The sequence below is a fragment of the Scyliorhinus torazame genome, chromosome 1 (genome assembly GCF_047496885.1).
Source record: "Scyliorhinus torazame isolate Kashiwa2021f chromosome 1, sScyTor2.1, whole genome shotgun sequence".
Lineage (NCBI taxonomy): Eukaryota > Metazoa > Chordata > Chondrichthyes > Carcharhiniformes > Scyliorhinidae > Scyliorhinus > Scyliorhinus torazame.
The window spans coordinates 364,908,745-364,932,845 of NC_092707.1; the positions used below are offsets into that span (position 1 = coordinate 364,908,745).

Here is a 24,101-nt window from a genome sequence, read left to right on the forward strand (position 1 = left end):
CTGCAGTTTTGGAAGGATAGCTTTCTGCGCCCACTATGGAGGCTGGAGGTTGGACTACTCGCGGACGAGGCGGTGTGCGAGAGGCTGAGGAAATGCATGCAGAATTACCTGCAGGTGAACGATACTGGAGAAGTCTCGGCAGCGGTGCTCTGGGAGGCACTGAAGGCAGTGGTGAGAGGGGAGCTGATTTCAATCCGGGCATACAGGGACAGGACAGATAGGGCAGAGACGGACCGACTGATTAAGGACATTCTACGGACGGACAGGAGTTACCCGGAATCCCCGAGGCCAGAGTTACTCAGGAAACGACAGAGGCTGCAAGCCGAATTTAGGTTGCCGACTACAGGCAAGGCTGTAGAGCAGCTGGGAAAGGTAAAAGGCGCGATTTATGAGCATGGGGAGAAGGCCAGTAGAATGCTTGCGCAGCAACTGAGGAAGAGGGAAGAGGCTAGGGAAATAGGGATGGTGGTGGATGGGGAAGGTAATCTAGTGGGTGATCCAGCAGGGTTGAACAAGGTCTTTAGGGACTTTTATAGGAAGCTGTACACTTCGGAACCACCCGGGTGACTGGGGGGGGATGAGGCGATTCTTGGACGGACTGACCTTCCCAAGAGTGGGGAGGGGGTTGGTGGGCGGACTGGGGGCCCTGGTCAGGATTGAAGAGGTGTTGGGGGGCCTGAAGGTCATGCAGTCGGGTAAAGCCCCGGGGCCTGTGCTGGTCAGGGTCTTTAACGAGACAGGGAGTTTACCCCCGAGGATGTCGCAGGCCACCATCTCGCTCATTCTGAAACGGGATAAGGACCCAGAGGCCTGTGGGTCATACAGGCCGATCTCTTTGATTAACTTAGACGTCAAGTTACTGGCCAAGATTTTGGCCACCAGAATTGAGGACTGTGTACCGGATGTAATTGTGGAGGACCAAACCGGGCTTGTAAAGGGGAGGCAGCTGGTGGCCAAAATAAGAAGGCTGCTCAACGTGATTATGATGCCCCCGGAGAGTAGGGAGGTAGAGATAGTAGTAGCCATGGATGCTGAAAAGGCCCGGGTCGAGTGGGATTATCTGTGGGAGGTACTAGGACGGGTCGGGGGGGGGGGGGGGGGTCCATCGACTGGGTTAGGCTATTGCATCAGGCCCCGGAGGCAAGTGTAAGGGCGAACAGGACGACATCGGACTACTTTAGACTGCACCGTGGGACAAGACAGGGCTGCCCTCTCTCCCTACTGCTGTTTGCACTGGCCATAGAGCCGCTGGCAATTGCACTGAGAGCTTCTAGAGGCTGGAAAGGGCTGGTCCGGGGGGGGGGGGGGCTGTGGAACATAGAGTCTCGTTATACGTGGATGATCTGCTGTTGTATGTATCGGACCCGATGGTGGGGATGGACGGTATTATGGCAATCCTGAGGGAATTTGGCCGGCTCTCCGAATACAAATTTGAACATGGCTAAGAGCGAGTTGTTTGTAATTCAGGCGAGGGGGCAGGAGAGTAGGCTGAAGGGGTTGCCGTTCAGGCTAGTGGGGGAGAGTTTCTGATATTTGGGGATTCAGGTGGCACGGGACTGGGGCAGGTTGCATAAGCTCAACCTGTCCCGACTGGTCGAACGAGTGAGGGAGGAGGTCCGGAGGTGGGATGCACTCCCGCCGTCATTGGCGGGGAGGGTGCAGACTGTTCACCCTCCCCGCACGGAACGGCTTTAGATACTTGCAGGTGATGATTCTCCCGCGTTTTTGTTTGTTTTTCAGTGTCTCCCCATCTTTATCTCGCGGTCCTTCTTTATCTCGCGGTCCTTCTTTAAGAGGCTGAATAAAATTCTGGGATTTGTATGGGCAGGGAAGCCCCCGTGGGTGAAGAGGGTGATGCTTGAAAGGAACAGAGGAGAAGGGGGGCTGACGTTGCCGAACTTCAGCAACTATTACTGGGCGGCCAACATAGCGATGATAAGGAAATGGATGGTGGGTGCGGGGTCGGTTTGGGAGCTGATGGAGGCTGCTTCGTGCAGGGGCACTAGCTTAGCAGCCCTGGTCGCGGCATCTCTGCTGCTTTCGCCGGCGTGGTACTCCACCAGCCCGACAGTGGTGGCGGCTCTTCGGACCTGGGGCCAGTGGAGGAGGCATGTAGGGGAGGTAAGAGCATCGGTGTGGACCCCAATCTGCGGCAACCACCGATTTGCCTCGGGGAACATGGACGGGGGGGTATCGACTGTGTAGGAGGGCGGGGATTGTGAGGATTATCATAGAATTTACAGTGCAGAAGGAGGCCATTCGGCCCATCGAGTCTGCACCGGCTCTTGGAAAGAGCACCCTACCCAAGATCCACACCTCCACCCTATCCCCATAACCCAGTAACCCCACCCTACACAAAGGGCAATTTTGGACACATATGGGCAATTTAGCATGGCCGATCCACCTAACCCGCACATCTTTGGACTGTGGGAGGAAACCGGAGCACCCGGAGGAAACCCACGCACACACGGGGAGGATGTGCAGACTCCGCACAGACAGTGACCCAAGCCGGAATCGAACCTGGGACCCTGGAGCTGTGAAGCATTTGTGCTATCCACAATGCTACCATGCTGCCCAGATGGGGGATCTGTTCCTGGAAGGGAGCTTTCCGAGCATGAGGGCGCTGGAGGAGAAGTTTGGGCTGATGAGAGGGAACGGCTTTAGATACTTGCAGGTGATGGATTTTGTACGCAGACTGGTGCCGTCCTTCCCACATCTCCTGCCGAAGGGGAGGCAGGACAGGGTAGTTTCTAGGGTAGAGTTTCAGACGTCTACAAGGAGCTAATGAGAGCTGAGGATACGCAGACCGAGGACCTGAAGCTTAAGTGGGAGGAGGGGCTCTGGGGGGGGGGGGGGGGGGGGGGGGGGGGGAGTTGCTGGAGGACGGTTTTGGGCAGAAGCCCTGAGCAGAGTAAACACGATTGCAACAGGCTCAGCCTGATCCAGTTTAAGGTCGTGCACTGGGCCCACATGACGGTGGCCCGGATGAGTAAATTCTTCGGGCTGGAGAACAAGTGTGCTCGATACGCCGGAGGGCTGGCTAACCGTGTACACATGTTCTGGCCGTGCCCTAAACTCAGGGGGGGGGGGGGGGGGGGGGTATTGGTAGGGATTCGCAGATGTCATGTCATGGCAGGTAGGATCAAGGATAACCCTAAAGCTTTCTATAGATATGTCAGGAATGAAAGAATGACTAGGGTAAGAGTAGGGCCAGTCAAGGACACTAGTGGGAAGTTGTGCTTGGAGTCCGAGGAGATAGGAGAGGTGCTAAATGAATATTTTTTGTCAGTCTTCACACAGGAAAAAGACAATGTTGTTGAGGAGAATACTGAGATTCAAGCTACTAGACTAGAAGGGCTTGAGGTTCATAAGGAGGAGGTGTTAGCAATTCTGGAAAGTGTGAAAATAGATAAGTCACCTGGGCTGGATGGGATTTATCCTAGGATTCTCTGGGAAGCTAGGGAGGAGATTGCTGAGCCTATGGCTTTGATCTTTAAGTCATCTTTGTCTACAGGAATAGTGCCAGAAGACTGGAGGATAGCAAATGTTGTCCCCTTGTTCAAGAAAGGTATTAGAGACAACCCCGGTACCTAGAGACCAGTGAGCCTTACTTCTGTTGTGGGCAAAGTCTTGGAAAGGTTTATAAGAGATAGGATGTATAATCATCTGGAAAGGAATAATTTGATTAGAGATAGTCAACATGGTTTTGTGAAGGGTAGGTCGTGCCTCACAAACCTTATTCAGTTCTTTGAGAAGGTGACCAAACAGGTGGATGAGGGTAAAGCAGTTGATGTGTATATGGATTTCAGTAAGGCATTTGATCAGGTTCCCCACAGTAGGCTACGGCAGAAAATACAGAGGTATGGGATTCAGGGTGATTTAGCAGTTTGGATCAGAAATTGGCTAGCTGGAAGAAGACAAAGGGTGGTGGTTGATGGGAAATGTTCAGACTGGAGTCCAGTTACTAGTGGTGTACCACAAGGATCTGTTTTGGGGCCGCTGCTGTTTGTCATTTTTATAAATGACTTGGAGGAGGGCGTAGAAGGATGGGTGAGTAAATTTGCAGATAACACTAAAGTCAGTGGAGTTGTGGACAGTGCAGAAGGATGTTACAAGTTACAGAGGGACATAGATAAACTGCAGCGCTGGGCTGAGAGGTGGCAAATGGAGTTTAATACAGAAAAGTGTGAGGTGATTCATTTTGGAAGGAATAACAGGAAGACGGAGTACTGGGCTAATGGTAAGATTCTTGGCAGTGTGGATGAGCAGAGAGATCTCGGTGTCCATGTACATAGATCCCTGAAAGTTGCCACCCAGGTTGAGAGGGCTGTTAAGAAGGCGTACGGTGGTTAGCATATTATTTATTTAAAAAACGATCAATGTATATATTATTACAAAGTTGTAAAATGGGAAATGTTAGTTTTTGTTTGATCGAAAAACTTTAATAAAATATATATTTTTTTAAAAAGAAGGTGTGTTAGCTTTTATTGGTAGAGGGATTGAGTTTTGGAGCCATGAGGTCATGTTGCAGCTGTACAAAACTCTGGTGCGGCCGCATTTGGAGTATTGCGTGCAATTCTAGTCGCCGCATTATAGGAAGGATGTGGAAGCATTGGAAAGGGTGCAGAGGAGATTTACCAGAATGTTGCCTGGTATGGAGGGAAGATCTTATGAGGTAAGGCTGAGGGACTTGAGGCTGTTTTCGTTTGAGAGAAGAAGGTTAAGAGGTGACTTAATTGAGGCATACAAGATGATCAGAGGATTGGATAGGGTGGACAGTGAGAGCCTTTTTCCTCGGATGGTGATGTCTAGCACGAGGGGACATAGCTTTAAATTAAGGGGAGATAGATATAGGACAGATGTCAGAGGTAGGTTCTTTACTCAGAGAGTAGTAAGGGCGTGGAATGCCCTGCCTGCAACAGTAGTGGACTCGCTAACACTAAGGGCATTCAAATGGTCATTGGATAGACATATGGACGATAAGGGAATAGTGTAGATGGGCTTTAGAGTGGTTTCACAGGTCGGCGCAACATCGAGGGCCGAAGGGCCTGTACTGCGCTGTTATGTTCTATGTCCCGGGTGTTGAAAACTGGGGTGGTAATGAGCCCGGAGGTGGCAATCTTTGGGGTTTCGGAGGACCCGGGAGTCCAGGAAGAGAGGGAGGCCGATGTTTTGGCCTTCGCTTCCCTGGTAGCCTGGCGACGAATACTGTTAGCATGGAGGGACTCAGCCCCCGAGGGCTGAGGTATGGCTATCGGACATGGCGAGCTTTCTTGGCCTAGAAAAAGGTCAAGTTCGCCTTGAGAGGTTCGCTATTAAGGATCGCCCGAAGGTGGCAGCCATTTATTGGCATCTTCACAGAGGAGTAAGCGTCAGCAGAGGGGGGGGGGGGGGGGGGGGGGCTAGGGTAGAGTAGAGTAGGGGAATATTGAGGCAGGTCTGTGCGTGAACAGAGCCGTGGTTTGCACTATTTCATGTGGAATTTGTGTCTTGCCTTTTTTTGTTTGTACTGTACAATGTCATTTTTTCTATATGCCTAAAATACCTCAATAAAATTGTTTGCTTAAAAAAAAAAGAAAATACTGGCAATGCAAAAAATAAACTATGCAGTTTGTGTTTTTTTAGAAAAATCTTGCGCTGCAATGAGAGATATTCATGCTGGTGAATGGACCGTTTAGGTTTTGGATGCAATCTTTCAGACTCTGATCATTTTCAGGCAGCAACTATTTTTGGTTCCTTACCCCCTTGGCTGCAGCAGCTGAACTTCAGGTGGAATTTATTTTTAAACTAAGGGGCAATTTAGCGTGGCCAATCTATCTACCCTGCACATCTTTGAGTTGTGGGGTGGCACTCACGCAGACACTGAGAGAATGTGCAAACTACACACGCGCAGTGACCCGGGGCCGAGATCGAACCTGGGTCCTCGGCGCCGTGAGGCAGCAGTGCTAACCACTGCACAGCCGTGCTGCCCATCAGGTGCAATCATATGGGAGAGAGCCAATTAAGAAACCAGCTTCTAGGATTGCCATTCAATAAACCAGAAGGGGGGCCTGAGCAGAATCCTCCACGCTAGGAAGCGAAGGTTGGCTAGTGAATAGGGGGAGTGGGCGCGAGGTCATGGGGGCCTGGTCGAACAGGTTTTGATGGGTCTGGGAGGCCTGAAAGGTGGGAGGAGGGGATCGATACTTGGAGAGGTGTTTGCAAGGGGAAGTGGATGGGGGGTGGGGATTCTGGGGGAAGAGGGGTTCGACGATAACAAAGGGATGGGGCAGGGCAGCCTGAAGGACAGGGCCCGTGGTTGTTATGGTGGGGGAGAAAGAGAAGAGCGACCCCTCCCAGTCAGAATAGTGACATGGAATATGAGGGGGTTAGGGGACCAGTGAAGCAATCGAGGGTTTTTACACATGAGAACTTAAAGGCTGTTATGGTGATGCTGCAGGAGACCCATCTGGGGGCAAAGGATCAGGTGAAGGGTTGGGTAAGTCAGGTTTGCCACTCGCTCGTGGTTGAGTAGCGGGGCTTGGGGGGAGGGGGGGTACCTGTATTGTTGGGCAAGAGGGTGAGGGTTCAGATGGAGAAGGTGGTGGCGGACCAGGGGGGCAGGTACGTGATGGTGATAGGGTCGCTAGAGGGGGGGGGGGGGTTGGTGGCATTGGCGAAAGTATATGACCCCCAACTGGGATGATGCAGGGTTTGTGAAGAGGGTGCTGAGTGCCATCCCTGATCTGGGTATCCAGGAGTTGATAGTGGGTGGGGATTGGAATACAGTGCAGGAAGTGCAGGTGGACAGGTCTCAGCTGCGCTCGCTGACCCAGTCGGCGGGTGTAGGGGCGAAGGCACTGACTGGGTTCATCAGGGAGATGGGAGGAGTGGACCCCTGGCGGTTCTTGCACCCGAGGGAACGGGAGCATTCGTTTTGCTCCCCGGTGAGGATAGACTTTTTCATGGTGGAGAAGGCGCTATTGGCTGGGATTAGGAGGTCAAAGTACTCAGCAATTGCGATTTCAGACCATGCGCCGCATTGGTTGGATTTGATTTTGGAGAAGGGGATGGTCCAGATACCAGGGTGCAAAATGGACGTGGGGTTATTAGTTGACCAGAGCTTTTGTGATATGATTGGCAAGGTAATTGAGGAATATGTGGAGATTAATTGCACGGGGGAGGTTTCGCAGACGGTGATTTGGGAGACTGAAGGCAGTAGTGAGGCGGGAGGTGATTTTGTTTAAAGCTAAGGTGGACAAGGAGGAGAGAGAGGAACACCAAAAACTGAGAGAGGAGATTCTGGAGGTGGATTGGAGGTATGTGGGGACCCGGACCCGGGTCTCTTGGCCAAGAGGAAGGAGTTGCAGGCGAGGTTCGACCAGTTGTCCACGGGGAAAGTGATGCGTCAGTTGAGAAGGGTGATATTTGGGGTGTCGGACCAGCCGGAGCTACAGGCGGGAACGGGGGGCAGATGTTTTAACCTTCGCCTCGCTAACTTGTAGTCTGGTCTTGTTGGGCTGGAGGTCAGCTTCTCCACCCTGTGCCTCAGCCTGGCGGGGGGGACCCGCTGGAGTTTTTGACCCTGGAGAAGGTGAAGTTCTAGCTGAGGGGGGCAAAGGATGGATTCTACAATTGTTTGGGTTTGTTCATCATGCACTTTCGGGAGTTGGTTACCGTTGATTGTGGGGGTGAAGGGGGGGGGATTGGAGAGGGTTTCCTGGGTTTGGGTGGGATTGTTTTTGTGTTGTTGGGATTGTTTTTTTTCTTCCATACGGTGAAAATGGTGAAACGTTGTTCAATAAAATATATATTTTTAAATGAGCATTAGCATGAGGGCCATTCAACACCCAAAACATGATGACGGTGGCTAGCAGCCTTCACTTTGGCTATGATGTGGGTGCAGCTACAGTGCATTAGGCACAAGAAGGATCCATGCAAAGAAATGTCAATGAGGTCAAAGGCACCACAAGGCTTTTCTTTAACCCAAGCGCACACACACACACACACACACACACACACACTATGGCACCACAGTCCCCATGAGAGACTTTCAGAATGTCAGACCTGTGTCTATGAATGACTGAAGGATTTTTGTTTTTGGCAACTAAAGGTCAGATTGCAAGTAAATGTCAAACGATTGGAATCTCCTGTTATGCTCTTGCTTCCTGCGAGCAGGTTATGCGCACTGTGGCAGTCTGGGGAAAATTGGAACACCCTGATGCTGGGTCAGCACAGTGGGTAGCACTGCCGCTTCACAGCGTCAGGGTCTCGGGTTTGACTCCCAGCTTGGGTCACTGTGGGGAGTCTGCACGTTCTCCCCATATCTGTGTGGGTTTCCTCCGGGTGCTCCGGTTTCCTCCCACAAGTCCCGAAAGACGTGCTGTTAGGTAATTTGGACATTCTGAATTCTCCCTCCATGTACCCAACAGGCACCGGAATGTGGCGACTAGGGGCTTTTCACAGTAACTTCATTGCAGTGTTAATGTAAGCCTACTTGTGACAATAAAGATTATTATTAAAATTAAAAAATTGCTCTACCTTAATTGGCTTCCCATCATGATTGGGCAGATTGCTGACACCACTTTGAGGCCGCCTCCGCTAAAGGTACAATTAGGCTGAGAATCACCCTGTCTGTGCATTTTCATTTTGCCATTTTCCCGATTCTCTACACCACGCCCAGTGTCTCCACGGTCCAGGGGAAATCCCCCCCACCACCATCCACACACGTACGTGTCAGCACTGAGCACTGCTAGATCAGATATTGCACACGGCAGGTGCAAAGTAGAAGCTTTACACCATCCTCAGCAATGTACCTCAGCCCCAGCTTCAACTCAAGTGGGCATTTTACCACTGGAGAAACTCATGGGATGAAAGGCCTACAAGTCTCTTGGACCTAATGGCTTACGTAATTTTCTAAGAGAGATTGCTGTAGAAGCCATGAGTGGACTGGTTGTGATTTTAGATCCTAGAAATGTTCTGTGGATTGAAAAGAAGCAATGTAACAACACTAGAACGGAGAAAGAAACTAGGAAAAAACAGGCCAGTTAGCCTGCCGTTAATCCAGAAAAATGCTGTTAAGGAAATCCTAATGTGCTTAAAAACTCATAATATGATCGGAGTCAACATGGTTTTAAGAAAGGGAATTCATGTCTAACAAATGTATTTATGTTTTTTGAAGATTGTCTGCTGAAATAGTTGAAGGGGAACCAGTAGATGTGATTGTCATTACACAAGATAAGTTTGTGGCGAGGCAGTGGTGCCATGGTATTGTCACTGGACTAGTAATCCAGAGACCCAGGGTGATTCACTGGGGTACCAGATTCAAATCCCACCATGGCAGATCGTGAAATTTGAAATCCGTAAAAATCTGGATTGAAATCTGATGATGACCATGAAGTCATTGTCGATTGTCGTAAAAACCCATCTATTTCACTAATGTCTTTCAGGAAACCAGCCATCCTTACCCGGTCTGGCCTACGTGTAACTCCAGACCCACACGGCGATGCGGTTGACTCTGAAATGGCCGAGCCGTTCAAGGCAATTAGGGATTGGCAGGCCCAGCCAATAACGCCCACAGCCCAAGAACGAATAAAAATAAAGGGTCATAAAGTTGGAGTTGTATATTAGCATCGATAGAGGAATCGAACAGAAAGCAGAGAATCGGGATAAACGGGGGATTTTCAAGTTGGCGCAGTAACCAATGGGGCATTGCAAGGATCAGTACTGGTGTCTCTACAAGAGTGAAATTGCGATGAGTTAAACTTGGATAACACAAAATTCCGGTAATATCAAAGTAATCAACCGTTCCCACTGGCAGAGTAGCAAATCCCTTTGAACAGTGCCCGTGTTTAGCTGAACTTCCGCACTGGTAACTCTGTGCCTTTAAGTTTGTCATATGACCGAGCTAACCAATCAGAGTGGAGTTAGACAACATGAGCACAAAGTCATGGAATGCTGGGCAGGCCATCATTTGACATTGAGACCCCCCTGCGGATTCAAAACCTGTGAATATGATTGATCCAGAAAACCTGTGAGAAAGTTAAAAGTGTTGATCGGAGGGAGGGTGAAGGCATTTGAACCTTTTGTTTCTGACGTAGACCAGGTTTGTAGGCATATCAGGTTACATAGAGATGGATTCATGTGGGAATGGGGCCTCCTCAACTATTATGGAACTCTGCTTAACATGAATTTGGAGGTGGCTCTCCTGGGATTTAACTCCGAGATTTTACTGTATTTGCAATCTATGACTTGGAGGATGAAATCAAGTATAATGTTATCCAAGTCTGATAATGATTCGAAGCTTTATGGAACGATAAGCTGTGGTGTGGACATGAGGCCACAGAGGGATATAATCCGGTTAAGGCGATAAGGTGTCTAGTGTACTGTAGGATAATTTGAAGTTATTTACTTTGGTAATAACAGTGCAGAAGCAGAACATATTTTTTAAAAGGTGAGAAACTTAAATGTTAATGTTCCTCAAGATTTAAATGTCATCATACACAAAATTAGCATGCAGATATAGCAAGCAATTAGGAAGGAAGATGGCATGGCAACCTTAGTTTCAAGGGGGTTGGAATACAGAGGATTGCTACAATTGTGTGGGGTTTTGGTGAGAATACACCTGGGGTATTATGCACAGTTTTGATCTCCTAATCCAAGGAAGGATATATTTGTCTTTGAGATTGTGCAGCAAAGTTTCACTAGATTGATTTCTGTGATGGAAGGATTGTCCTTTTATTGGAGGTTGAGTGGATTGGGCTTAGGTTCTCTGGAGTGGAATGTGATCTCGTGAAATGCATGGATTCTGAGAATGTTGAGAGGGTACATGTTGTTTCCCAGGCTGAAGTTTCGGAAATTAAGGTGTCCAGTCTGAGGGTAAGGCTTTGATCGTTTAAGATTGAGACAAGCGTATATTTATTCACTCATTGGCGCAGTGGCAGCACTGCAGTCTCACGGCGCCGAGGTCCCAGGTTCGATCCCGGCTCTGGGTCACTGTCCGTGTGGAGTTTGTCCGTGTGGAGTTTACACATTCTCCCCGTGTTTGCGTGGGTTTCGCCCCCACAACCCAAAGATGTGCAGGCTAGGTGGATTGAACATGCTAAAATTGCTCCTTAGTTGGAAAAAATGAATTGGGTGCACTAAATTTAAAAAAATATATATTTATTCACTCAGAGGGTTATGAAACTTAATCTGCCCCAGAGGTTTATTCGATGCTCAGTTGTTGATCACCTTCATGGCTGAAATCATTCAATCTTTGGACTGTATGGAAACCAAGGGTCATTAGGATCGGGTGGATTTGATCCTAGAGATGAATGACTCACTGCACCATATAATTCCCTGCAATTCTTTGAAAGCTGCAGAAATTACCATGCAATACAACAGTGAGACTGGGAGAAGTAGTTGTCTATTTATAACTATAACATTAATCTATAGAATTTGATCAATTTTAATTAGTTAATGGGTGTTGAGACTCGAGCTAGTAATTGACCTTAAGGATTTTTATATTTGTATCGAGTAAATAAATCTTCCGACTGAAGGCACAAATAAGATGCTCTAAATGATCACTGTAAACAGAGCAGCCTATAGTGTTTTGGTACGCTGTAACATTTTATTATGGCATTATAGGTTATTTCTGGAATTTGTTAAAATATGTCCTATATCTTTAATGTCTGAACATCAGAATTAAATAGTTAATACCCAGTTTTATGGCATCTTCAATTTTGATGGTGGTTAGTAGGGTCTTAAAATTCAAAAAACAATGTTCATTACAGATAATTGCAAAATGGTGTCAGAGACCAACGGAGGCTGTTGTGATGCTGTCAAAGTAAAATAACGAGTTATTCTCCGAGGGTATAATTAAGGGCACTTTTGAACAGAATTATGAACGTTCTAAGTGCCCACACAACTTGATATCTAATTCCTTTGACCTAACCTCTCAGTTTGCTAACAATGGGCATGCGCATGTGACGACAACTTGAGGCACATGTTTGGATATAAATTCAGCACAGCAGAACAAGTGGGTGGCTTCAGTCAGACTGCCAGACTTGAGAGTAAGTCTTCCAGGTTGTCTGGGTTCAGTTGAATTTAGATTCATTTATTTGAAAATGTCTTATTTTATTTTTATCTCATAAATATTTGATTTTTTTATGGGAAATGTTTCGCCTTTTCAGAGAAACCTTGGTATATATTAAAATTGAGACAGGTCACTGTTTTAGCATTCTTACCTAAAATGGAGGGGGTGGAATGATGGCATTATTGAGGAACTGGTATCATCTTAACGTGGTTCCAGTCTTGATTTCCGTCAGTCTTTACTTGTAGAATATTTGTTTGAGGGGCATAAATTTCACTATTATCATGACACATGGAGTGCCTGTTAAATGACTTCAATCCTAGAATGAATGTTAAGTATTGGACTTCTTAAAAACAAGATTTGCAATTAAAGCGTGGTTCAACTCGTTTGTTCATCTACATGCAATGGTTTCCATTTCTGTCTGAGAGTGAGAGATAACTTTTAGTTTCTGGTTTAAAAGATCCCATAAATATGGTGGTGACTTCTTACAGCTCTGCTACTCCTGTTTTGTAGTTTAGTGGTAGTGGGGATTCTTGGCAAATCTAACAGGCTGAATTTAGGAGCCAGCAATTGGTGGATGGGGTGGGTATGGTTGGATGGGGTGGGTATCGTTGGCTGGGGATTTTGTTATGTTGGTTTTGTGCATCATCTGCTGTGGGTAATATGTTTTTTTACAAAATAGAAAATCCCGAATAAAAGTATTTAAAAAAAGTTATCTAAGTCAGGCGCAACATTGGTTAACTACAGAGCAATGCTGGTCCGGTTTAGCTCAGTTGGCTAGACAGCTAGTTGGTGATACAGAGTGAGGCCAGCAGCTCGGGTTCAATTCCCATACCGGTTGAGGTTATTCATGAAGACCCACCTGCTCAACCCTGCCCCTCGCCTGAGGTGCAATGATCCTCAGGTTAAATCACCACCAGTCAGCTCTTCCCCTCAAAGGGGATGGTCATCTGGGACTATGGTGATATTACTGTACCGTACAATAACCTGCTGTAACTGCAACCTTGTTAGAGATCTCCGACTGGGTAAATGGTCACTTTTCCTTACATCAGCCTGGCTTATTTGAGTAAGAATGGTGGTAGGTACTGAATTGGCGTCTTGTCACAGAGTGATTGAGACTGCTTAATTTCACTTAAGATCCTGACATCTGTCAGAGGGAGAAAACTTTCCTCAATATGGGCTGAATTCACTTCCAGGTATGAGAGGTAAAAGGAGTTTGCCAGCCCCCCATAAACGCCCTCACCACCACCTCATTAATATGTGCCCAGAAAGCTGCAATTCCTTTGCTTTGAAACCTTAATGATAACCCTATTGGGGTATTTTTCCTACACTTACAGGATATGTGGAACCTCAACAGACTCTAAGTGATGTGATTGCTCAACTGGATGCAGTAGTCAGTTTTGCCCATGTGGCCAATGGAGCACCAGTGCCATATGTACGGCCTGTGATCCTCGAGAAGGGCAATGGTCGGATTATCCTGAAGGCTTCCAGGCATCCTTGCATCGAGGTCCAGGATGACATGGCCTTCATACCCAACGATGTTACTTTTGAGAGAGATAAACAAATGTTCCATATAATAACAGGTAAGTGTTGGTGCTTTTACTGGAGAAATTACTCAATTAAGGATAAGATGGGGAAAAAATTAATTATATAACACATTTGAGTTTTTTTATGGAGTCAAGAGTATTACCCTACTCCCCTACTCTTAATCTTTGATGAACTTTTGCTTGGGATTGTTCAGTGGTAGTTGTCATAACAAAATATGGAACGGGTCAGGGCCGAGTTCATTCCATAATAAAAGATTTTCCTTAAAGCTGGCGCTGTGTTTCCGCGAGGGAACGTTTCAGCCGAATCAGCCGAAAACAAAAACCAAAATAACACTCGCCCCAAACAGGCAAGCTTGTCCATAAAACCGGCACTTCCCCAGCAACAAAGGGGATTGTCTCTGTCTCTTTTGGAAGGTTCCCTTCAGCTAATCTAGTGTTCTTGGGAAGGTGTCATTAATATGACCCTACACGGAGGCTGTGCTGCAGGACTGACCAGCTGAGAAATGTCACTGTTAAACCTGCATTGGCAACAAGTAGATTGGCACAAGTACTGCAGTGCTGACTGAGTTTGAAGATGATCAATAACCAATATAAATCAATCCACTATGGAAAGCAGACCAACAGCCAAAATCCATATAAAATGAATCTAAATTACTGTAGCCTGAGTGACTCCCAATATCATCCCGCTGCTATTGCAAGTCTGCAAGCCTGTCCGTAAAACCGGCATTTCAGGTAAATTGGTATTACATAATTTCGGGATTTACCTGTTGGTCAATGCCAATTTAAAAAGGATTGAAATTCCTGCAGAATACTACGTACCTTGGTGCAGCGAATCCTAAGCTTGAGGGGGATGTGGGGTGAGACAGAGGTCATCTGGGGTTGTGGCATGAACAGAATGCGCTGATCTAAAGGAATAAGTATGAGAGACATTCATACTGCCTTGTATAGCCAGAGGTAATGCATATGTGGTGATCCTGGTTAAAGTTCAGATTTTGACTCCTTGTTGATTTCTAGTAGAGGGCGCTGGACCTTTCCCAGCTGAGCATTTGTATGATGTTGGGTTTTTTCCTCACACTTTGATAAAATAGTATGCTGGTGTTGAAATCTACCATGCGGTTTAAGTGTAGTCTCGTATACACTTTGAACTCAGTAGACATTAAAGTTACACGTCTCGGGTGCAAAATGAAATCTTTTATTGTGTTTATTGATTATAATTGAGAGTTTGAGATCATCTTGTGGTTACAACTCAAATGTTCTCAATAAGCCCCTGCCTGCAGAAGACTTTGAGATACAATCGACTTAGTAGTTTACAAACAGATTTAACTTTCAAAATACAGTAATGGTTTCTTGCTCAAAGCAAGAACAGCTTGCGCAGACTTGTAAGAGTTAGAGTGGAAATATGAAAATACGAAATAAGGATAGCGAATAGTTAGGTAAAAGGTATAGAGTGATCTTGGATGGAAAATGGCTGCCTGGACCTCTATGTTTAAGGAAAGTGTTATCAGCCTGACTCCATCTATCCCTACCCCTGCAGTGTGCTGATTGGCTTGGATGAGTCTCAAATGCATTTGGTTGGATGGTCAGTTGTCAATCATCAGTATGCAACATAGCTGTAGATATGTTGCTTTTTAGTTGCTTGTCGTGTGTTGGAATGTGATTTATACTTTTAATCAGCTCTGGTTTCTGCTGTTTTTTCTACTGACTGCTATACTATTCATATTCTGAACAATGGTAGATTCATGTTGTCATGGTGCTTATTTTGACCTTGATCAGATTGTGGTAATGAAACTAATTTGAACTTCTGCAAGTCTGTTCATTAGAACAATGGATAGTTTATAATGTCAATTTAACTATTCAGTAGAAATGTTGCATTTGTTTCTAACTAGCCTGAGGATGTTTCAAATTCTGTGCTTTTGTTACTGCAAGCTGTGTGTTTTTGTAATCTAAGGTTATGCTTGAAGTCTTAGGAGGAAATCCATTTTAAAATGGATTTCAAAGTGGGCTTTAGTATTTACATCAAAATGGTTAAAGCAATTACCCTTTTACCTATCAGAAATAGCTGGTTCCCTTCAGCTGGAAACAAAATTTGTTTTTATTTCGTAGGACATTTGCTAACTGTAGGTGTGGGTTTTAACTCATTGTTATTTGCACTCATTAAAATATAAAGCAGCACAGATTGAAGGGAGTGGATGGCAACAAGAGACCTGGAAAAATGCTGGTCCATAAATCTGCTGTCTGGTTAAAGATGACTGTTTCTATAATGTAAAGGTAGTAATCCAGCACACACTAGGCCAGCATCTGATGGTAAAAGCAGATGCTAGAGGGAGAGCACCATAGGGTGGCCCACAGTCACGAGAAATGACTGACCATCTATAAACATCCACAGAAAATGCTGGACAATCTCAGCAGGTCTGACAGCATCTGTGGAGAGAGAAGGAAGCTAACGTTTCGAGTCTGGATGACACTTTGTCAAAGCTAGCTAGTTTCCGGGCAGCACAGTGGCGCAGTGGTTAGCACTGCTGCCTCACGCGCCGAGGTCCCAGGTTCGATCCCGGCTCTGAGTCACTGTCCGTGTGGAGTTTGCACATTCTCCCCATATCTGTGTGGGTTTCACCCCCACCACCCAAAGATGTGCATGGATTGACCATGCTAAATTGCCCCTTAATTGGAAAAATGAATTGGGTACTCTAAATTTTAATTTTTAAAAAGCTAGCTAGTTTCCGATTCCAGCATTCGCAGTAATTTGCTTTAATATTTTTTTTTTTTTTTGAAAATCTTTTTATTGGCCGTTCTCATATTTATAAACCGTTGTTGTGTATATACATTACAATTTTCTTGCCCGCGCTAATTCACTTTATTTTAAAGAGAGGTTTATTTTATCCTTCCTTTAACTAACTATGTACATTTTGTTGCCCCCCCCCCCCCCCCGAGTTGCGCAGTCCTTTGGCTCCTCATCTATCTTTTATTTTCAGCTTACTCCTCGTTGCTGGCCTGGAACAGGTTTTGGGACAGGCCGATGAACTGCCCCCAAGTATCCAGGAAGCCGTCCTCTGACCCTCGGATGGCGTACTTAATCTTCTCCAGGTGGAGAAATTCCGAGAGGTCAGAGAGCCAGTCTGCAGCTGTGGGTGGTGCTGCCGATCGCCAGCCGAGCAGGATTCTCCGGCGTGCGATTAGGGAAGCGAAAGCAAGGGCGTTGGCCCCCTTCCCCATGTGTAACTCTGGCTGCTCCGATACCCCGAAGATTGCCACTATTGGGCATGGCTTCACCCTCGCCCCACAACCTTGGATTTTGCCTAGGAGAAGGCTGTCCAGAACCCAGCAAGCTTGGGGCAAGCCCAAAACACGTGGGTATGGTTGGCCGGGCCCTTCTGGCACCGCTCACATTTGTCCTCCACCTCCGGGAAGAACCTGCTCATTCGGGTTCTGGTCAGGTGCGCTCTGTGCACCACCTTGAGCTGAATTAGGCTTAGCCTTGTGCAGGAGGAGATGGAGTTCACCCTGCTCAGTGCTTCGCTCCAGAGTGCCCATTCCAACTCTGTCCCCAGTTCATCCTCCCATTTTTGTCTGATCTCGTCCAATGGTGTTCGAGCTCTGTCCAGTAGCTGTCCGTATATTTTCCCACATAGCCCTCCCTTCTCGCTGCTTGTGCCTATCAGGTCCTCTAGTAGTGTGTTTTCTGGGACCCGGGTACCTTACTGTCTCTGCGGAGGAAGTGTTTTATTTGGAGGTGTCTCAATTCCTGTCCTTTTTGCTAGTTTCCATTTCCTCATTTCGTCCAGTGTCGCCAGTCTGTGCCCAACGTAGAAGTCCCCAACCGTCAGTGTGCCCCCGTCCCGTCTCCATCTTTTGAAGGTGGTATCTAGCATGGCTGGGGGGGGAATCTGTGATTGCCGCGGATGGGGGCCATGGGGGACATTTTAGTTATCCCAAAGTGCTGTCTCAACGTTCTCAGCGTGGCCGCTACCACTGGGCCCGTTGTGTACCTTGCTGAGGAGGATGGGAGTGCTGCTGTAGCCAGGCTGGTCAGGTTTCACTTGTGTATCTGTGTCCAGTCTCTGGCTATTTGGATGCCCGGTAACAGAATCTGTTCTGGGCCGTTATTCAGCAAACGCCTGATGTTCGCTGTGAGCTGCCTATCCTTGACAAAGCCTGTTTGGTCCTGCAACCACCTCTGGTACATAGCCCGCCGGCCTTTTTGCCAGGACCTCTGTGAGTATTTTCGCAGCTATGTTCAGCAGTGAAATGGGTCTGTATGATCCACATTCCGTCAGGTCTTTATCTTTTTTGGCTATCAGTGAGATTGTGGCCTGCGCTAGCGTGGGGGGGGGGGGGGGGGGGGAGGGCGGCAGGGCGCCCCCTGCCAGTGAGTCCGCAAACATTTCCCTTGGGTGTGGGACCAGGACTGGTGCGAATTTTTTGTAGAAGTCCACCGGGAACCCGTCGGGTCCCGGTGCCTTCCCCGCCTGCATGGAGCTGATGCTCTCCATGATTTCTTCCAGGTCTATTGGTGCTTCCAGCTCCCCCCCTGAATGTCTTTTCTCCCCCCCCCCCCCCCTGAATGTCTTTCCCCACCACTGGTAGTTCCAGTCTGTCTAGGAACTGTTTCATTCCCACGTCCCCGTTGGGGGGCTTGGAGGTGTACAGTCCCCAGTAGAAGGAAGGTCTCAAATGCTCGATTGATCTCCATTGGCCCTGTTACCAGTCTGCCTCTGCTATCCTTAACCTGCGCTATTTCGTAATTTGCTTTTATAAACATCCATGTGCCTGGTTTGGTTCATGGATCATTTAATTATCACATGCTGACCCTGAGCACTCCATGAAACAAAATCACTGAATTTTGTTTTCCACCATTCTTGATGGTATATATTCTCCTTGATATTGCAACCTCCTGCCTCTCCTGCTTCTTGTTAACATGTGCCAGCTGTGGTTCAGTGGTAGCACTTTTGTCTCTTGAGTGGCAAGGTTCCAGGTTCAGATCTCATTCCAAGGTGTGAGGACAAAGATCAAGGCTGACACTCCAGTGCGGTACTGAGGGATTGCTGGTGCAGTACTGAGGGATTGCTGGTGCAGTACTGAGGGATTGCTGGTGCAGTACTGAGGGATTGCTGGTGCAGTACTGAGGGATTGCTGGTGCAGTACTGAGGGATTGACGGTGCAGTACTGAGGGATTGATGGTGCAGTACTGAGGGATTGCTGGTGCAGTACTGAGGGATTGCTGGTGCAGTACTGAGGGATTGATGGTGCAGTACTGAGGGATTGATGGTGCAGTACTGAGGGATTGCTGGTGCAGTACTGAGGGATTGCTGGTGCAGTACTGAGGGATTGCTGGTGCAGTACTGAGGGATTGATGGTGCAGTACTGAGGGATTGATGGTGCAGTACTGAGGGATTGCTGGTGCAGTACTGAGGGATTGCTGGTGCAGTACTGAGGGAGTGCTGGTGCAGTACTGAGGGATTGATGGTGCAGTACTGAGGGATTGCTGGTGCAGTACTGAGGGATTGATGGTGCAGTGCTGAGGGATTGCTGGTGCAGGTCTGAGGGATTGACGGTGCAGTACTGAGGGATTGATGGTGCAGTACTGAGGGATTGATGGTGCAGTACTGAGGGATTGCTGGTGCAGTACTGAGGGATTGCTGGTGCAGTACTGAGGGAGTGCTGGTGCAGTACTGAGGGATTGATGTTGCAGTGCTGAGGGATTGCTGGTGCAGTACTGAGGGATTGTTGGTGCAGTACTGAGGGATTGCTGGTGCAGTACTGAGGGATTGCTGGTGCAGTACTGAGGGATTGATGGTGCAGTACTGAGGGATTGCTGGTGCAGTACTGAGGGATTGCTGGTGCGGTACTGAGGGATTGATGTTGCAGTACTGAGGGATTGATGTTGCAGTACTGAGGGATTGATGTTGCAGTACTGAGGGATTGCTGGTGCAGTACTGAGGGATTGATGTTGCAGTACTGAGGGATTGATGGTGCAGTACTGAGGGATTGATGGTGCAGTACTGAGGGATTGCTGGTGCAGTACTGAGGGATTGCTGGTGCAGTACTGAGGGATTGCTGGTGCAGTACTGAGGGATTGATGGTGCAGTGCTGAGGGATTGCTGGTGCAGGTCTGAGGGATTGACGGTGCAGTACTGAGGGATTGATGGTGCAGTACTGAGGGATTGATGGTGCAGTACTGAGGGATTGCTGGTGCAGTACTGAGGGATTGCTGGTGCAGTACTGAGGGAGTGCTGGTGCAGTACTGAGGGATTGATGTTGCAGTGCTGAGGGATTGCTGGTGCAGTACTGAGGGATTGTTGGTGCAGTACTGAGGGATTGCTGGTGCAGTACTGAGGGATTGCTGGTGCAGTACTGAGGGATTGATGGTGCAGTACTGAGGGATTGCTGGTGCAGTACTGAGGGATTGCTGGTGCGGTACTGAGGGATTGATGTTGCAGTACTGAGGGATTGATGTTGCAGTACTGAGGGATTGATGTTGCAGTACTGAGGGATTGATGTTGCAGTACTGAGGGATTGATGTTGCAGTACTGAGGGATTGATGTTGCAGTACTGAGGGATTGCTGGTGCAGTACTGAGGGATTGATGTTGCAGTACTGAGGGATTGATGTTGCAGTACTGAGGGATTGATGTTGCAGTACTGAGGGATTGATGTTGCAGTACTGAGGGATTGATGTTGCAGTACTGAGGGATTGCTGGTGCAGTACTGAGGGATTGATGTTGCAGTACTGAGGGATTGCTGGTGCAGTACTGAGGGATTGCTGGTGCAGTACTGAGGGATTGCTGGTGCAGTACTGAGGGATTGATGGTGCAGCACTGAGGGATTGCTGGTGCAGTACTGAGGGATTGCTGGTGCAGTACTGAGGGATTGATCGTGCAGCACTGAGGGATTGCTGGTGCAATACTGAGGGATTGCTGGTGCAGTACTGAGGGATTGCTGGTGCAGTGCTGAGGGATTGCTGGTGCAGTGCTGAGGGATTGCTGGTGCAGTACTGAGGGATTGATGGTGCAGTACTGAGGGATTGCTGGTGGAGTACTGAGGGATTGCTGGTGCAGTACTGAGGGATTGCTGGTGCTGAAGTGAAGGATTGATGGTGCAGTGCTGAGGGATTGCTGGTGCTGAAGTGAAGGATTGATGGTGCGGTACTGAGGGATTGCTGGTGCAGTACTGAGGGATTGCTGGTGCAGTACTGAGGGATTGCTGGTGCAGTACTGAGGGATTGACGGTGCAGTACTGAGGGATTGCTGGTGCAGTACTGAGGGATTGCTGGTGCAGTACTGAGGGATTGCTGGTGCAGTACTGAGGGATTGCTGGTGCAGTACTGAGGGATTGCTGGTGCAGTACTGAGGGATTGATGTTGCAGTACTGAGGGATTGATGTTGCAGTACTGAGGGATTGCTGGTGCAGTACTGAGGGATTGCTGGTGCAGTACTGAGGGATTGCTGGTGCAGTACTGAGGGATTGCTGGTGCAGTACTGAGGGATTGCTGGTGCAGTACTGAGGGATTGCTGGTGCAGTACTGAGGGATTGCTGGCGCAGTACTGAGGGATTGATGGTGCAGTACTGAGGGATTGCTGGTGCAGTACTGAGGGATTGATGGTGCTGAAGTGAAGGATTGATGGTGCAGTACTGAGGGATTGATGGTGCAGTACTGAGGGATCGCTGGTGCAGTGCTGAGGGATTGCTGGTGCAGTAGTGATGGATTGCTGGTGCAGTACTGAGGGATTGATGGTGCAGTACTGAGGGATTGCTGGTGCAGTACTGAGGGATTGATGGTGCAGGTCTGAGGGATTGATGGTGCAGTACTGAGGGATTGATGGTGCAGTACTGAGGGATTGCTGGTGCAGTACTGAGGGATTGCTGGTGCAGTACTGAGGGATTGATGGTGCAGGTCTGAGGGATTGATGGTGCAGGTCTGAGGGATTGATGGTGCAGTACTGAGGGATTGATGGTGCAGTACTGAGGGATTGCTGGCGCAGTACTGAGGGATTGCTGGCGCAGTACTGAGGGATTGCTGGCGCAGTACTGAGGGATTGCTGGCGCAGTACTGAGGGATTGCTGGCGCAGTACTGAGGGATTGATGGCGCAGTACTGAGGGATTGATGGTGCAGTACTGAGGGATTGATGGTGCAGTACTGAGGGATTGATGGTGCAGTGCTGAGGGATTGCTGGTGCAGGTCTGAGGGATTGATGGTGCAGTACTGAGGGATTGCTGGCGCAGTACTGAGGGATTGATGGTGCAGTACTGAGGGATTGATGTTGCAGTGCTGAGGGATTGATGGTGCAGTACTGAGGGATTGCTGGCGCAGTGCTGAGGGATTGCTGGTGCAGTACTGAGGGATTGCTGGTGCAGTACTGATGGATTGCTGGTGCAGTACTGAGGGATTGCTGGTGCAGTACTGATGGATTGCTGGTGCAGTACTGATGGATTGCTGGTGCAGTACTGAGGGTTTGATCGTGCAGTACTGAGGGAGTGCTGGTGCAGTGCTGAGGGATTGCTGGTGCAGTACTGAAGGATTGCTGGTGCAGTACTGAGGGATTGCTGGTGCAGTACTGAGGGATTGATGGTGCAGCACTGAGGGATTGCTGGTGCAGTACTGAGGGATTGCTGGTGCAGTACTGAGGGATTGATGGTGCAGGTCTGAGGGATTGATGGTGCAGTACTGAGGGATTGCTGGTGCAGTACTGAGGGATTGCTGGTGCAGTACTGAGGGATTGCTGTTGCAGTACTGAGGGATTGCTGGTGCAGTACTGAGGGATTGCTGGTGCAGTACTGAGGGATTGCTGGTGCAGTACTGAGGGATTGCTGGTGCAGGTCTGAGGGATTGATGGTGCAGTACTGAGGGATTGCTGGTGCAGTACTGAGGGATTGCTGGTGCAGTACTGAGGGATTGCTGGTGCAGTACTGAGGGATTGCTGGTGCAGTACTGAGGGATTGCTGGTGCAGTACTGAGGGATTGCTGGTGCAGTACTGAGGGATTGCTGGTGCAGGTCTGAGGGATTGATGGTGCAGGTCTGAGGGATTGATGGTGCAGTACTGAGGGATTGCTGGCGCAGTACTGAGGGATTGCTGGCGCAGTACTGAGGGATTGCTGGCGCAGTACTGAGGGATTGCTGGCGCAGTACTGAGGGATTGCTGGCGCAGTACTGAGGGATTGATGGCGCAGTACTGAGGGATTGCTGGTGCAGTACTGAGGGATTGATGGTGCAGTGCTGAGGGATTGCTGGTGCAGGTCTGAGGGATTGATGGTGCAGTACTGAGGGATTGCTGGCGCAGTACTGAGGGATTGATGGTGCAGTACTGAGGGATTGATGGTGCAGTGCTGAGGGATTGATGGTGCAGTGCTGAGGGATTGCTGGTGCAGTACTGAGGGATTGATGGTGCAGTGCTGAGGGATTGCTGGTGCAGTACTGAGGGATTGATGGTGCAGTACTGAGGGATTGCTGGTGCAGTACTGAGGGATTGATTGTGCAGTACTGAGGGATTGCCGGTGCAGTACTGAGGGATTGATGGTGCAGTACTGAGGGATTGCTGGTGCTGTACTGAGGGATTGCTGGTGCAGTACTGAGGGATTGCTGGTGCAGTACTGAGGGATTGATCGTGCAGCACTGAGGGATTGCTGGTGGAGTGCTGAGGGATTGCTGGTGCAGTGCTGAGGGATTGCTGGTGCAATACTGAGGGATTGCTCGTGCAGTGCTGAGGGATTGCTGGTGCAGTGCTGAGGGATTGCTGGTGCAGTGCTGAGGGATTGCTGGTGCAGTGCTGAGGGATTGCTGGTGCAGTACTGAGGGATTGATGGTGCAGTACTGAGGGATTGATGGTGCAGTACTGAGGGATTGCTGGTGCAGTACTGAGGGATTGCTGGTGCAGTACTGAGGGATTGATGGTGCAGTACTGAGGGATTGATCGTGCAGCACTGAGGGATTGCTGGTGCAGTGCTGAGGGATTGCTGGTGCAGTGCTGAGGGATTGCTGGTGCAGTGCTGAGGGATTGCTGGTGCAGTGCTGAGGAATTGCTGGTGCAATACTGAGGGATTGCTGGTGCAGTGCTGAGGGATTGATGTTGCAGTACTGAGGGATTGCTGGTGCAGTACTGAGGGATTGATGGTGCAGTACTGAGGGATTGCTGGTGCAGTACTGAGGGATTGCTGGTGCAGTACTGAGGGATTGATGGTGCAGTACTGAGGGATTGATCGTGCAGCGCTGAGGGATTGCTGGTGCAGTGCTGAGGGATTGCTGGTGCAGTGCTGAGGGATTGCTGGTGCAGTGCTGAGGGATTGCTGGTGCAGTGCTGAGGGATTGCTGGTGCAGTACTGAGGGATTGATGGTGCAGTACTGAGGGATTGCTGGTGCAGTACTGAGGGATTGCTGGTGCAGTGCTGAGGGATTGCTGGTGCAGTGCTGAGGGATTGATGGTGCAGTGCTGAGGGATTGCTGGTGCAGTACTGAGGGATTGATGGTGCAGTGCTGAGGGATTGATGGTGCAGTACTGAAGGATTGATGG

The 24,101-nt window shown here is 48.7% G+C and overlaps 1 protein-coding gene across 1 annotated transcript in view; it reads left to right on the forward strand.

Moving 5' to 3' along the window:
* Positions 1-24,101, forward strand: part of msh2 (mutS homolog 2 (E. coli)) — a 117,756-nt gene that overhangs the window by 75,966 nt on the left and 17,689 nt on the right. Inside the window, exon 12 of the mRNA XM_072511135.1 lies at positions 13,390-13,635. Within this exon, the coding sequence (XP_072367236.1) occupies positions 13,390-13,635 (246 nt within the window). The remainder of the gene's footprint in view (positions 1-13,389; positions 13,636-24,101) is intronic.